This window comes from Balaenoptera acutorostrata, chromosome 6 (genome assembly GCF_949987535.1).
Source record: "Balaenoptera acutorostrata chromosome 6, mBalAcu1.1, whole genome shotgun sequence".
Lineage (NCBI taxonomy): Eukaryota > Metazoa > Chordata > Mammalia > Artiodactyla > Balaenopteridae > Balaenoptera > Balaenoptera acutorostrata.
The window spans coordinates 102,562,302-102,578,494 of NC_080069.1; the positions used below are offsets into that span (position 1 = coordinate 102,562,302).

General features: G+C 41.4%; 2 protein-coding genes across 5 annotated transcripts in view; one reads left to right on the top strand and one right to left on the bottom strand.

The window, feature by feature from the left end:
• Positions 1 to 14,012, bottom strand: part of SVEP1 (sushi, von Willebrand factor type A, EGF and pentraxin domain containing 1) — a 183,320-nt gene extending 169,308 nt beyond the window's left edge. The window contains exon 1 of the mRNA XM_057548136.1: positions 13,089 to 14,012. Coding sequence (XP_057404119.1) covers positions 13,089 to 13,625 — 537 coding nt within the window. The 5' untranslated portion in view covers positions 13,626 to 14,012. The remainder of the gene's footprint in view (positions 1 to 13,088) is intronic.
• A 69-nt stretch (positions 14,013 to 14,081) lies between these two features.
• The window catches only part of LOC130708360 (uncharacterized), a 36,099-nt gene continuing 33,987 nt past the window's right edge, over positions 14,082 to 16,193 (top strand). For 2 of the 4 annotated variants that reach the window (XR_009008585.1, XM_057548138.1), the window contains exon 1: positions 14,082 to 16,043. Coding sequence is in view for 3 of the 4 variants with exons in the window: in XM_057548138.1 (XP_057404121.1) it covers positions 15,820 to 16,043 (224 nt within the window). In the remaining variant the exon portion in view is untranslated. The remainder of the gene's footprint in view (positions 16,044 to 16,193) is intronic. The other 2 variants (XM_057548137.1, XM_057548140.1) reach the window with 2 other exon arrangements.

Genomic DNA, 16,193 nt, shown 5'->3' on the forward strand with positions numbered 1-16,193 from the left:
CTCTGTTTCTGGGTCTCAGTTTTTCCCTTGTTTCTCAGCCCTCTGATGGTATAAACTAGAGTAGGGTGCCAGGTGGGGGCTGAGGGGGACGGCTGATGGTGTAGGGCCCGCTCTGCACAGTATCCATCCATTTCCTCTGAGGGAACGTATCAAAGTTGTTGGTGGCACTCTTTAAAATGTGGAATATTCAGGGCTTCCCTGGTGGCGCAGTGGTTGAGAATCTGCCTGCTAATGCAGGGGACACGGGTTCGAGCCCTGGTCTGGGAAGATCCCACATGCCACGGAGCAGCTGGGCCCGTGAGCCACAATTGCTGAGCCTGCGCGTCTGGAGCCTGTGCCCCGCGACGGGAGGGGCCGCGATAGAGAAAGGCACGCGCACCGCGATGAAGAGCGGTCCCCGCACCGCGATGAAGAGTGGCCCCCGCTTGCCGCAACTGGAGAAAGCCCTCGCACGAACCGAAGACCCAACACAGCCAAAAATAAATAAATAAATAAATAAATAAATAAGAAAAAAATCCTTTAAAAAAAAAAAAAAAAAAAAATGTGGAATATTCAGCGCTCATTAGTTTAAGCCACAGGTCCCAGTGCCAAATCTGAGACCACAGTGAAAGTCCTACATCACGCCCTGCTGCCGATGAGTACTTAAAATGCAGATTTTTACTACTGATTAGCTACAAATAGCCCAAACTTTGGTATCTTTATTGCTAGAAACTTCCAACAATAACGGCCTGAAATCACCACTTTGGGAGCAACATTTAAAAGCCAAGCATGCATATTTTGAAGGAAATTGTGACTAAAAAGAGAGAAATCTTGGCTAGAAACAGTGCTGTGAAAAACACAAACAAGCAAATAAAAATTGCTTAACTTTTTCTAAGTCAACTGCAGATTCATCTGGAAAGGTAAAGCCTGTAAAATAGGGTTAAGACAATGAGGCCTTATTTGCAGATATGACTTGATTGGTGCAGGTCAAAATGAGTGAGCCAAGTTGATAGAGGTACCATTATCAAAATACACTATCAAACAACACAGCTGAATGTGCCTGAACCCTCTCCACCAACAACAGCAGGCAAATAGGCTGCCTGTTTCCGCACAGGACAAAAAGCACACACACAAAACAAAATGAACCTTGAGAGCTAGAGAAGAATGGATTGTGGAAAATGGGTCCTTTGAGGCAATTATTTCATGTACGTGTGATGATATTAACGGGTTAGAGAATACCTTTCTGCTATGAGAATGTCTTTGATCAGTGAGAGTAAGAGGGACTCACAGGGCAGTGGGTCGGCCTCCCTCTCCACGTGCGACCAGCCAAAGGAAGGTCACGTTCCCCAGCCTCTCAGCAAGGTGATGGAGTCAGTTGTTTCCACCATCTGCAGCCTCAACGCTCTCCTCTGTGTCACACTGTGGCCAGCCATCAGGGCTCCTCTCCTGAATGAATACCCACAGGGAGCTTGCCAAGTGGTGAAACAACCACTGTCATCTGCGTGCAGATTTTTATGGGAGTTTGGATCCTCAAGACGCAATGTGACGCTAGGAGGGAGGAAAGGGACAGCTGGAGGGCATAACAGGATCTGTAGGGTCAGTGCTTTCAACCCAGGACGATTCTCCAGTCCTGATGGACTCCGTACAACAGCATTTGGCATTCGGGGGAAAAAAAAAAAGTTGGAATTGTTTCACTTCAATTTCCTGATAATCAGCTAAAGCATTATTTTATTTCTTAAAGCAGAGCTGTTTTGTGGGATAGTATACAAAGTTCTCATGACAATTTAGATAAAAGCTGAGATTCAAAAGGATTTTATACTTGAGACCAACCGCTTCAGGCTATGCCTCCAGATGCCCCAAAGGCATGTCTTCAATCATCTGTACCCAGGTGAGCAATGATATTTCACTTCCTAGTAAGTAATACATGTTCGTTATAACTAGATTTTCAAAGGCAGAAGAAATGGATTTATTTAAACAGGTAAATATACTGCCTATAGATAACTACTGTTAACATTTTGAAATTTTTCTTCCCAGTTGTTTTCCTGAGTGCATATATTTTATGAAATTGGACTTTTATATATACAGTTTTATACAGTGATGGTAAACACACAGAGAGTTTTGGCTCATTTAATATGATATTTGGCCAATTTACAATGTCATTAAATAGTCTTTCAAGATATGATTTTACTGAATATATTTCACTGTGGATGTGTTTTTATTTTAACCTTGGAACTTGGTTGTTGCTGCCTCTAGTTTCTGGGTGGAGTGTCAGCCATCAGAGTTATCCTCTGGTCCCCCGCCACCCCCATTCTCACCCTGCCCCTGGGGAGGAAGGCTTCCTCGTCTCCTCCCTCTCCCCTTTTCTTTGGCCTTGGGTTGCCCGTCTGTGGTTTATAGAGACAGGCTCCATGTGCCCAGCACTGCCTGTTCTGGGGGATGCAAGTCAATCTAATTTAGAGATTCAGTATTAGGTTGCTGTGCACCTAAGCCTGCATTAAGCAGGAGATGCGGGCATGCTTGATTCTCCACCTGACTTCTCTGTTGTATTATAATTCAACTGATTTAGTACTCAGGAGAGGTGAAGAAAGGTGTCATTTATTAAGCCCTCCCAAACCATAGCCAAATTGTTTCTAAGTTCCTATTCCAAGGAATGCTGGGATGAACATCCTTTTACAGGAATCTTTATGTGTTTCTTGTATTATTTCTTATGAGAAGCTCCTTGATGGGTAATTTAGTTTTACTATTTATACTTTTTAGACTGCAAACATACTGACAATTTACCATATTATTCTGGAAACATGTTACCAATTTTAAATACACAGATGTATTGTGAATGCTCTATGTTAAGAGGAAGGAGGCTATTAAGAGGAAGACCTTGAAGATAGAAGAAAGAAGGAGAAATATTCAGTAGAAGGTCTTCCTTGGCTGAGGGAAGAGACCCTTACTCTAATAAAGGTGAGGAAGTATGGTTAAATACAGATGCATGTAAGTTTGGAGGTGGAACTAGTGGAATTTTGAGAGTTCGTAGCTGAGAAAATTAGAAATGTATGTATTTTAACCATATACACATATATACATTTTAAATATCACCTTCGAAATTTTATAAAACTATATTTTACATTAGCAACCAGTATATCCTGTAACCAGGTGCAGTAGGATGGGCATTAAACAATGAAGGCTATCAGGAGCGTTTCAGAGGGAATTAAGAAAATAGTGCATTGAACTCACGTACCTCAAAATATATTTTATACACTCTAGCGATAACTTACACCTGGAAAAATATCCAACTTGGACTCTACTTAGTAAATGACTAAGTAAATTTACTAAGTAAACTAATTTTACTCTGTAAATGATTCTATCTTGTAATAAACCCTGCTAAGAACTTTCTTTAAAATTTTTTTCTCTATTACTCTCGTAGGAAGTTTTGTCCTTAATTTTGAATGACATCTATTCACACAAAACAAGGTAGCCGTCTCTATTTCAACATATGTAGCAACTAGACTGCTCCTCAAGTTTATAGTTTTCAGGTTCACTGCAACTAGAAAGAAAGAATGCTCTGAATTTGAAACATGTTATTGCTTGACACTTTACACAAATAAAACGCAACTGGTTGAATGACCTAATGACAAAGGCAGATAGCAAAGAAGATGAATATTTAAAAAATCTTTTCATCAAGATTGATAAGAAAATGCACCTACTAATGCACTGCATATTTCAGTTCCTTCTCACTATCATTCATTTCAAATGAAGTGTTGTAACAACATTCATGGGCTACAACATCTCACAGAATGTTTCCTATCCACAATTGGCCTCCAAACCAAAGCAGGTTACTGTATGTAAGCAGATTCTATGCCAGAAATACATTCTTCATATGGCCGGGGGAGATTTAGAGAATAGTGTTAAAAATCTACGGGAAAGGCAGAGATAATACAGAACAGGAAATTCCTTTTAATGTAGAAGTCTCTTAACCTGACAGCTTCCTCTGAAGAGCCAAAGAAGAACCATGTTTTCCTGAGAAAGGTTCATTTGGATTTACTAACTGATAATAAAATATTGATTATATTTTGTGGGATGCATTTTTCCCCCCATCACTCTCAGTATAATCTTTTATTTGGGAGTGAATGCCATATTATTTAGAAGCTTCTGGGAAACTAACATAGGAAGTTTCTGTTGCCAAAATTTAAACAGATTGCTCAGGAACTTTGATAGTTTTTCTAAAACAAAAGCATGATCTAGCACAAGGACAAAGGTATTTTTTAGTTAGGCAAGGCCTGACTCTTCCCTCTTGAGCTGGGCCACTTGAGGAGGAAACGAAATGGGATTTCCAGATATTTCTCTGGTTAGACATACACTCTTCCTGACACACTGGTTTGGTAAAGACCACTCATCACTTCCTCAGTATCCACACTCTCCTTCCTCTTCAGTAACAAAACTCTGTAAAGCTAAGGATGGGATTGAGACCAAGTCCCCCTCAGTGAGATCTACGTGGAAGTATTGTGTGAATTGCTACAGAGTCTTCTTAAACAGCAATATGACTGTCTTTATCCTTTCTTGCCTCCTGGAATGAGCCCCTGATGGCAGGAGCTCCAACAGCTATCTTGGACCATGAGGTGACCCGAAGATGATAGAACAGAGGTCTGAAAGAGAGGACTCTGGGTCCCTGAAGACATCAGACAGCTGCCATATTAGCTCTGACTTTTCTACTCAAGACTTAATTTGAGAGAGATACAACTGTTTATCATGTTTAAGCTCGTGGTACTTTAGATGTTTCTACTACATCCAGCTAAATTTAATCTTAGCTAATATATTGGGTTAAAAAGGAAGCTCAGAGGACAAACTAGAAGGGATTATACCATCTCAGGCTCTGCCAATGATTGGTCCCTGTTAGAGCGTGGAACACAATCAAGGATCACAAAATGAAATTCTAAGTGCCAGGTGGGGATGCTGGAGTTGAGAGAAATCACACCCAGAACTGTTACACACCCCGATCTGTCAAGAGTAGGCCCCACATGGACATATACACACTACCAAGTGTAAAACAGATAGCTAGTGGGAAGCAGCCACATAGCACAGGGAGATCAGCTCCGTCTCTCTAGATCACCTAGAGGGGTGGGATAGGGAGGGTGGGAGGGAGACGCAAGAGGGAGGAGATATGGGGATACATGTAAATGTATAGCTGATTCACTTTGTTGTAGGGCGGAAACTAACACACCATTGTAAAGCAATTATACTCCAATAAAGATGTTAAAAAAAAAAAAAAGTAAGCCCCAAACTCAGATTTTTAAAAAATGCTATCTCCTGATTTTAAAATGCCTGCCAAAATTAAAACATACATTAAATATACATATATATTTTAAAATACACAAATACATACACACACACACATATATATGCACCTGCACACACACACATAGGCCATATATATGTCACACACATTAAGGGCCAATTGAAAAGCACCCACGGAATGACTGTGGCCTTAAAGCCATGGTTTTTGTCTTCTGGGTTAGATTGGCATTATATCTTATGTAACCCTTTAGAAGCTCTGGAGATGGAATTCCCTACTTCTCCCTGGCTTTTGATACAACTCAACAAATGGAGGTAATACAGTAAGATGTGGGTGGGGTGAGGGGCGGTGGGGAGGAGAAAGACCAGATGACAATTCGGACACTGGATTGACTCTACCTTTGGCATTTATTCAGCCCTGTGAGTACCATTTAGTTACCTAACCTCTCCTAGTATCCAGGCCTTTTCTGTAAAACTTGATTCTGGAAAATCATAACATGAAAGCGCTTCATAAGTTACAGATCACTTTACAAATTAAAGGTATATCTGGTCAAGAATGAATACATTTAATAATTCTACTTCATGGTTGCTGTTAAGAGAAATCCACTCTAGCACATTGTACCAAGAGGACACTGGGGAAGGCTTTTCTATCCTCTGACCACAGAAGTGAAGTAGGACAGAGCAGTCTGCCATTCCTCTGTGTTTAAGCATTCAGTCTTTGACCAAGTACCCTCATGATGGATTTCAACCAAACATCATATAATACTGGCAGCCAACAGGGATAAGTGTCTTTAACAGTAGCATAAGTGCACCCTCTTAATACATATCACAGTGTCCTGTATGCTGGGCATAACAAAACTAATAAATAAAATACACAGATACCAGACTAAGAAGAAATTAGAATTCAATATTTGACAATTATTTGCTCTCTCTCCAAATAAATTTCAGTACCATCTTTGCCTGGGAAATATACGAGAGGTCTGGATCTATTTTATGCACTGAGGATTCATTCATTCATTCATTCCTTCATTCACACTTCTAAAGTACAGATGGGATTACAAAAGAACTGCCTACAGAAGACCAAGGCAACATGAGAATTGTTTTAAAGTTTAAGAAGCACAAAAGAGAGAACACTTCCAGAGGTGTATTTAGAAAGATCATCTTTCCAGCATCAAAAAAGAACTTAGCTCCTTCAACGGTGAGTAATTCTTGACATCTAAATCATGCTCTGAGTTTGGAACAGCTGAATCCACTGCAGATTGTATGACTCCCCTCTACCTCTTCCAATAGGGAAGGAGAACCCAAACTTTGCTTATTCCTTCAGCATCTGGGCCATCAGAAAGACTGCTGCATAGGCTATTATTGGCTCATTGTATCGAAATAAAATAGCCTTAATTTTATTCATCAGGGTTTTAATCTGGTGGCATCTCACACAACTCCAGGTTTTATCAGAACACTTAAAAGGTAAAGGTGTGAACGTGTAGCAGCGAGGACACATAACGATGATGCCTTTCCCTTGAAGCTAGGAAGAGTCTCCACCTGTCTCTTCCCAGTCTTCGGGCCACACCTAAAGCTCAGATTTTTGGCAAGGCAGCACGTTCCCCACCATCGGATCATATTTCTGGAACTCTGGAACAATAAAGAAAGCAGTAGTTTTTTCCAAAGGAAGCTCCATGCTATGTTTGTGTAAGAGAGATTTAGCAAAAGTGAAGTGGGATGAGGGGCTCTGATTTTATTATGATGTGAAATGCTTAGGAGTTGAAGAGTTCTGCATTCATAGAGGGGCCAATCCAAAATATGCACTTTAGGAAAGGCAATTTATAAATACATGGCAGGGAGAAAAACCAAAAGAAAGGTCACTGTGAAAGTCATCTCTTGGAAAGGAAAAGCTGAAGAGCTTTTCATTTGTTTTGTCAAAGGCTTTCATGTAATTAAGTTCAAGGTGCTAAATCTTTCCCCCATTCTATTGATTGTGTCTCTGGAGGAAACTGTACTAACTACAGATTTCACTGCTTTTGCCCTATACTCTTTGATGACAGTCGGGGATGGTGCTCCAAAAGAAAACATCTACATTGCAGTTCATCCATTCAAATAAAGTGTGTCTGTGCATATACTCCCCCCATCAAGCGGTACAATTCTGACACCCTATAAAAAATGAAGCAACACTGTTACCCTTTTTGTTTCGTCAATCATATGTGCTGAGAGATAACAGCAAATTTCATGTTGGTAAAGGAAATTCTCTATCTTGAAATTTTACATAAGAGGAGAAGATGTCTGAATTGGGGTGGGGGGTAGCCATGTACTTGCAAGTGTGTATCTATGTGTTTGCATATTTGTCTGCCTGTGTTTGTGGCTGTGGACAGCTGTGAGGGCATTCAGTGTCAAATGGAAAAGGTTTGAAAAACTCAGTTTTCTGGGGAAAGTAATGAGTAACCTCAAAAATGTCCCCATGATTTTCAGTTTCACATAAAGGCCAGATCACAATCAGTTCCAATATTACCATTCTACGCACACATGGGAATCTGATGAACTGTTTCATCTCCATGAAGAAATGTCTAAATTTCCAAACAGAACCACACAGTTTATCATTTTCAAACTAATCCTGTGATAAAACAGGCTTGCTTGATCTCTTTGCCAAAATTCCCATTCAAACTTCTACTAATGCCATTTCTAAACAGCGGTCATCTTCTATCAACTTTCTCCATAAATATCATATTTTAATTATACCTAAGCATACTCATCAGAGGCTTGGCAAAGTTACAATAAAGACATGTAGGTTTCCAGGTTAGACAGGAACTGAGTCCAGCTGACCCTCTGCTGTACCTTCTCATAACCCAACCAAAATGAGAAAAGGAAAATAAAGTCAAGGGAAAGTTCAGTTAAAACAAACTTCTGAGAAATTTCTGCTTGTTAGATTACAAACGGATCCAGACTGAAGAAAGGCACTGGGACCCCTATTGGCAATTCCACTTTCCAAGACAGGATGTAGTATTTGGAAGGAGAAAGCTGAAGACAGAGTAGGTCTTGAGGAAAGCAGTTCATACTCAACTCATTACCCATTGAACTGACTTGGATCAACAGTACTGAGAGGCCCTGGGCAGACCTGGCCAAGCCAAACAGAGGAGCTGGTCTATGGCAAGTTTTTCCCTGATGCAGAGGGGTTCTTCCCTGATGGAGTGGGCAGTGACATGAGGAATAAGGCCAGCCTCTGGGACCTCATGAGAACTCGGAGTGGAGGCCAACAGAGGACTGAGTCTACAAAACTGAACCCTGCCTGGAGTAACTACTTCAATTAAGAGAGGATATCTTTAGGGAGTTCTTTTGTCTCTTAAAGCCAAAAGCCTTTCAAACTTCATAGGAAAGGGAAAAAAAGCACAAATTAAAAGTAGATTCAACAGATTGATAAAATGGTAGATGCTAGCATCATAAACAAAATTCAAAGGCAAGTGAAACACAGAGAAAAAAATACTTGCCACAGACTTGGCAGCAGGAGGGTTAATATCATTAATATTTATAATGCATTTACAAATCACTAAGAAAAAGAAGCACCCTCAAATGAAAAATGGATAATAATCCCAAAGTATTTTAAGAGGTATTCAAAAAAAAGAGCTATATATGGCCAACAGTACATGAAAAAGGTGTTCAGCCTCACTAGTGAGGAAATGCAATATAAAATGGGATTCTAGGGACTTCTCTGGTGGCACAGTGGTTAAGAATCCACCTGCCAATGCAGGGGACATAGGTTTGATCCTGGTCTAGGAAGATCCCACATGCCGCGGAGCAACTAAGCCCCTGCGCCACAACTACTGAGCGTGCGCTCTAGAACCCACAAGCCACAACTACTGAGCCCATGTGCCACAACTACTGAAGCCCACGTGCCTAGAGCCCGTGCTCTGCAGCAAGAGAAGCCACTGCAATGAGAAGCCCACGCACAGCAATGATGAGTAGCCCCTGCTCACCGCAACTACAGAAAAGCCCACGCGCAGCAACGAAGACCCAACGCAGCCAAAAAAAATGGGATTCTACTTTTCACATATAAATTAGGAGTGTCATGTTCAAATGATACTAACCTGTGTTGGCTGTGTCCTATATACAGACCCAGGCACTACATGTAGGCGTGCAATTTGGTACCCATTTTCTACAGAGCCACTTGGCACACGTATCAAAGGCCTTAAAAAATAGGCATCCTCTTTGAAGGAATAATACCTACCACTTCAGAAATTTGTATTAAGGAAATTATTAGAAATATGAGCAAAGATTTGCTCACACAGTATTGTTTGTAACAGCCTAAATATACAATAATAGGTAATTACGTGATAAAAATAAAAGCACATCCTGTAATGGAATACTGTGTGACCATGAAAAATGATAAAGTAGAAGTGTATTTCTTATTATGAAAAGAAGACTGCAAAATATGATGGAAAAGTCAAGTTAAAGAAGAGAACATACAATACAATCCTTTTTTGAGTAAACATTATTTATGCATGATATATGTATGAAAACATACCTACTACCTTGACAACTGCAAAAAGAAGGATATGTACCAAAATATTACAGTGTATTTACAGAAAAATTTTCTGATTATTTTATCTTCTACAATAAACACTATCAGTAAAATAAAATGTATTTTAAAAAAATGAATCAAAGAGACTTTGACAAAAATTCAGATACATAAGTCATGTTTAAAAAAATCAACGTTTCTTTACATCAAGAATAATTGTCTAGGGGCTTCCCTGGTGGCGCAGTGGTTGAGAATCTGCCTGCCAATGCAGGGGACACGGGTTCGAGCCCTGGTCTGGGAAGATCCCACATGCCGCGGAACAGCTGGGCCTGTGAGCCAAAATTACTGAGCCTGTGCGTCTGGAGCCTGTGCTCCGCAACAAGAGAGGCCGCGATAGTGAGAGGCCCGCGCACCGCAATGAAGAGTGGCCACCGCTTGCCACAACTAGAGAAAGCCCTTGCACAGAAACAAAGACCCAACACAGCCATAAATTAATTAATTTAAAAAAAAAAAGAATAATTGTCTAACAGCTCATACTACTCAATAACAAAAAAACAAACAACCCAATCCAAAAGTGGGAATAAGACCTAAATAGATGGACTATTACTCAGCCATAAAAAAGAATGAAATAATGCCATTTGCAGCAACATGGATGGACCTAGAGATTATCATACTAAGCGAAGTCAGAAAGAGAAAGACAAATACCATGTGACATCACTTATATGTGGAATCTAAAATACAACACAAATGAACATATCTATGAAACAGAAACAGACTCACAGACATAGAGAACAGACTGTGGTTGCTAAGGGGGAGGGGGAGGGGGAGTGGGGAAGGGAAGGATTGGGAGTTTGCAATTAGCAAATGCAAACTAGTATATATAGGATGGATAAACAACAAGGTCCTACTGTATAGCACAGGGAACTATATTCAATATCTTGTGATAAACCATAATGCAAAAAATATGAAAAAGGATATACATGTATAACTTTGTATATAAGTCACTTTGATGTACAGCAGAAATTAACACAACACTGTAAATTGACTATACTTCAATAAAATTTTTAAAATTTTTAAAAAGTAAAAGAAGAATAATTGTTTAAAATTTAATTTGAAAAGATGCTATTCATGATAGCAGTATTGAATAGAATACATTTAGGTCTAAATTTGAAAAATATATGCAGGACTTAATTACTAGAAATCTACGACTTTACTGAAGGATACAAAAAGAACTGGTTATAAATGGACATACCATATTTTTGACTTGGAAGGACTATTATTATAAAATGTAAATAATCCCCAATTTAATTCTATATTTTCTATATTGAAATCAAAATCCTGGCTGGTTTCATTTGGAATATGTGAAAGTGAATTAAAAATTCATATTAAGTTATAAATATATAAGAACTGATTTAAAGAGAAAAGATAAGAAAAAGGAGAATTTGCATTACCAGATATTTAAATATATTGTAAGGTTATAATAATTAAATCACTTTTTGAAAGCTTAAAAATAATAGATAGATAATAGGATGGACTATCCTATCATCCAGGATAATAAAAAATTCATAGAAAGCCAGGAGGAGATCAAATACCCATAAGCTTTTAGTGTATGATAAAAGTGGCATTCAATTAAATTGGAAAAGGATGAATGGATAGTAAACAAATGATGCTGGGACAACTGGTTAGCTATTTATTAAAAAATAAAGTTAGACATCTTTGTCATACCATACACTAAAACAAGCTCCTGATAGATTAAACTGTTAGATGGGAAAATATTTCTCTGATTTGGGAAATGAGAAAGCCATTCTAAGAATATAAGCAAATGTAGGATCTTAAAGACAAAGTTTGATGGATTTGGCTATATACAAATTTAAATCATCCATCTAACAACACTGTGATAAAGAAAAGTAAAAGGCAGTGAACTGGAGAAACATTTGCAGCATGTATGAAAAAGAGTTACCAGTCTTACTATGTAAAGAGCTTTTACAAATCATTAAAATAAACCAACAAACACACACCATAATTGCAAAATGGGCAAAAATTATGACCAGGTAATTATCAAAGGAAAAATACAAATGCCCAGTAAATGTATCAGAAAATGTTCATTCCCCAGTAAAACTAAAACAATTGAATTTGCTAAAATGATACCTCTATTCACCTACCAAATTGGCAAAGACATTAAAAATATGAGTGCATGTTATTGGTGACCATGTGGCAAACTTACTGCTGTGATAACTCTGCTGGTGGGAATGTAAATCTATACAAGCCTCCAAGGGAGAACTGGAAATATGTATCAAGTAGTTTACAAATGTCTGTATCTTTAATTCAGCAACTTTACAGAAATTCTTCCTACAGAAGTAATCAAAGGGGTCCGTAAATATTTGTGTTTACCATGACAATAAAAACCTAAGTCTCCAACAACTGGTGACAGGTAAAATAGATCATAGTATATGCACCCATTAGACTAGTATGCGAGTTAGGTAGGTATATAATAACTATATTATATTACATATATAATGATGTAGATCATTTCATGATATAACAAATGAAAAATGTAGGCTACAAAAGAGCAAGACACCAGTTTGGTTTAAAGTATGTGCAGATGTGCATCCTGGGCAAATATTCAACAACATGTAAACAGTGGCTTTATAAGGGTGATGGGATTAGAGGCTTCTTTCCCCCCCCCCCCCTTTTCCTCCTCTGATTTCATTCATTTCACAAACATTGGCTTGCTATCATGTGTCTGACATTTCTATATGCTCCAAATTTTCTTCAACTGAATATGTGTCACATTGTAATCAGAAAAAGTTAAATTTTGGAAAAGTAAAAGTCCAGCATCTTAAACTGACTTCCTCTTCCAGGTGCTAAGAATCTTGTAAAGGACTCAGAGCAACGAAATTCATGCTGAAAGCATAAAATCACGTACCAGAGAATTGGGGAAATGTTCAGGTCACTTCACCTCTTACCTTTAGAGACACTTCATAAAACGTACTCACCTGTTCCAGTTTGGCCACGGTTTGTCCCTATGAGCGTGAATTGTGAAGAGCATCTCAAGGACCTCTTCCTAAGAGGGTCCTCAAAGACCACTTAATAAGGAGTCTGACATCTTCTTAGGCCTTTAAAATCCAACATCCCAAGGGACCCCACCCACCAACAATAGAAGAGTAGGTATGATTCTGACTTTGGGGATGGGGACGCTTGACTCAGGGTGCTGTGACTTGCCCTAGGCTGAGCCCGGCTTTGAGCCAGACAGGCAGCGGGGGGTGGGCAGGGCCGGGGCGCGGGCTGGGGCCGGGGCCGGGGCCGGGAGGGGCGGGCACCTTACCGCGGCTTGCTGGAAGGCGCCCTTGGTGTAGGTGCCGCCACCGCGGTAGGTGATGGCCGGGATCTCGCGGCTGAGCAGCGCGCACTTGTGCTGGTGCGCGCGGCGGGAGGAGATGTAATCGACGCGCGGCACCACGTTGTTCTTGGACGAGAAGGTCACGATGGCCACGCGCGTGGCCGTGGGCACCACGGGGAAGTCGGACAGCAGCTTACGGACGAACTTGAGCTCGCTGAGGAAGTTGGCTTGGCCCACGCTGGACGACTCGTCCACCAGGAAGACAAGCTCCAGGCGCTCGCTGAGCTCCCGCAGCCGCCGCACGCGTCGCCGGAAAGCCTGGCCCAGCCGCTCCACTTTGCTCTCCGCCGCCGCCGCGTCCTCGCCGGGCGCGGGCGGCGCGGGCAGCCGCCCCGGGGTCTCGGGCGCGGCCTCGGGGAAGAGGCGGAAGCTGAAATTGCGAGACGGAGACAGCTGCTGAAAGGTCGCCCAGCCCGAAGCGAGCGCCAGACCCCAGCAACAAAAGGCCAGGCGCGCCCACATTGCGCTGGAGACGGAGCGGCCGCCCGGGGCGCAGGCGTCGGCCCGGCGCGGAGAGATGCTCAGCCGCCGGGCTCGCCGAGGGGCGTGCGCGGCGCGGGGCACGGGGCGCGGGGCACGGGACGGCGGCCGCGAGCCTCAGCGCCCTCTCATCTGACACTGGGGACAGAGTCCAACCTCCTCCGGCAGCCCGGGGACAAGGGATGGAACGGCGCGCGCTCGCTACCCCTCTCGCTCTCGTCTTTTCTCTCCCCTCTCTCCTCCTCCTCGCTCTCCCTGAAGCCTATAAAATGTTTGAAGGAAAGGGGGCAGTCAAGAAAAATCTCCCGCTTCCCTCCTTCTCTCCCTCCTATCTCTGTCTCTCCCTCTCCCCTCTCCTTCCTCTATCTCTGCCTCTATCTCTCTCCTCCCCCTTCTCATTCTCCTCCCGAGTTCAAGCCAAAGACTCTCGGAGATTCCATGACACCAGAACCCCGCGTCTGTCAGGCTGTCAACATTCCCGCAGCAAGCGCACCAGCGCCGAAGCCCTGATTGATCCCATATGTCTGGCAGGAGCTGCAGAGGAATTCACTGGAGATGGATCCAGATACCGAGAGTGCCACAGTAATTGGAAACACTTCGTAGAGGAAACACACGGACTGGCCAGGGAGTTGAACGCATCCTTTGAAAACTGCTTGCTCACCTTTTGTGTCTCTTTTTCCCCCTCCGGTTCCTCAAAGCCTTCACCAAGTGGATGTTTATTTGCCTTTCCTGGTGGGGCTTTCTGGTCAGCGGTGTGTGTGAGTGTGTCCTCTTGAGGGTCGCCTCAGATCACACCATATAGGGGTTGCATCTACCCCTATGCAGCCCATAGGGATGATTTGTCATGGTGCTGCATTCATGCATTTATTTATTCATCCATTTGGTCACTCCTTCATTCATTCAACAAATATTTTTGAGCACCTACTGTGTGCCAGGACACCTGGAATATAAGGAGGAACACAAATTGACAGATCTTGTCCCCAAGGAACTTATAGGGTAACAAGTGACGTGACCATTAACCAGATATTTCACAAATAATGTATATAATTACAGCTGACCATGCTAAGGCTATGAAGCAGATCTTAGGCAGATAGATTTGACCTTAGAAGACCAGGGAAGCCTTTGCAGAGGACATGAAGTTTGAGCTGAAATCTGATGATGAGCAAGGGTCCCTTTTCCCCAGTCCTCTTTCATGTACCCAGTGGTCTGTTTCAACAGGTGAGACCCATAGAGGGCTATTTCCTTGGCTTTGAATGGTACCTGGCACATAGCTACTTTGAAACACAAGTTGCCACCTGGGGGTAGTTTTTCCAAAACAAAACCCCGAAAGGGATGGTGCAAGTGCAAAGAAGGAGTAAACTTTGCATAAGAGGTGGAGTAAACTTTGCAAAAATGATTCTAGCTAGGAGTCAGGAGCCCTGTGTAGATATGCCTCTGCAATTATATAAATCCCCTGAACCAAGACACTTCCAACTCTTGGCTTCAATTTCCACATCTGTTTCATGATGGAATTCAATGATCTCAGAGTTTCCTTTGTCTCTAATATCAGATGATTTAATTCCATCTATATTTAATGAAATACCTTCACAGTATATTGGTTGAAATGTTAGGGCTCTTGGAGTCTGTTTGCCCAGAATGAAGTCTTGGCTCTGCCATTCAGTAGTTGTATGACCTTGACATTAGTTTGCTCATCTGTAAAATGGAGTAATAATAATAGCATATTAGAGGTTATTGTGAGGATATAATCATAAAAACAAAGTTCTTAGGCTAGTGCTTAGACTATAGCATGTACTCTACAAATGCTGATTGCTACTATTGCCACATTTAACCATAAATACTCTTCAAATCCTCATTTTTCTAGGATTTTTCCATTTGACCATCTACCGTGCCAGAATATTAGATATTGAGGATTTAAAGCTGAATAAGACTCAGTTCCAGTCTTCCAGAAGTTCAAAGGATATCAGAAGAGAACACAGACTTGCAAACAATTACAGAGCAGTAGGATGATTTCAAGGATGGAGAAGAGAGAGCAAGAAGAGAAAGTTCTCAATCTTCCCCGGGAATAAGCAAGACCTCATTTGAGCTGAGACTTTAAAAAAAGAGAAATTCTGTCCAAATTTCATCTACTCGGTGTTATTTCAAATACGTCATTAAGAGCTAACATTTTAGGACCTTTATGTGCCAGGCACCATGGCAACTACTATGTGTATTTGCTCATATGCTCCCAAAGAAACCCAGGGATGTAGACGATTGCTTTAGGACTTTCTGGTTGCAAGCAATAGGCACCCAACTTCTCCTTGCTGTAAACAAGAAGGGATTGCTTCGCTCAGTAACTAAACTGGACAAAAGGCAGTGGTGGACTGGTCTCAAAAAGGCTTGGAAAAGGAAATCAAGAACTACGTAAGTGTTCCATTTTTCTCTCTCTTCTGCTTCTCTTTGCATGTTGGATTAAGTTTCTGGCTTTGTATTTATGACCTGAGAAGGAAAGACTCTTCCCCCTAAGCTCAAGTTAAAAAAAAAAATCAAGAAAAACCACCACCCCCATGACCC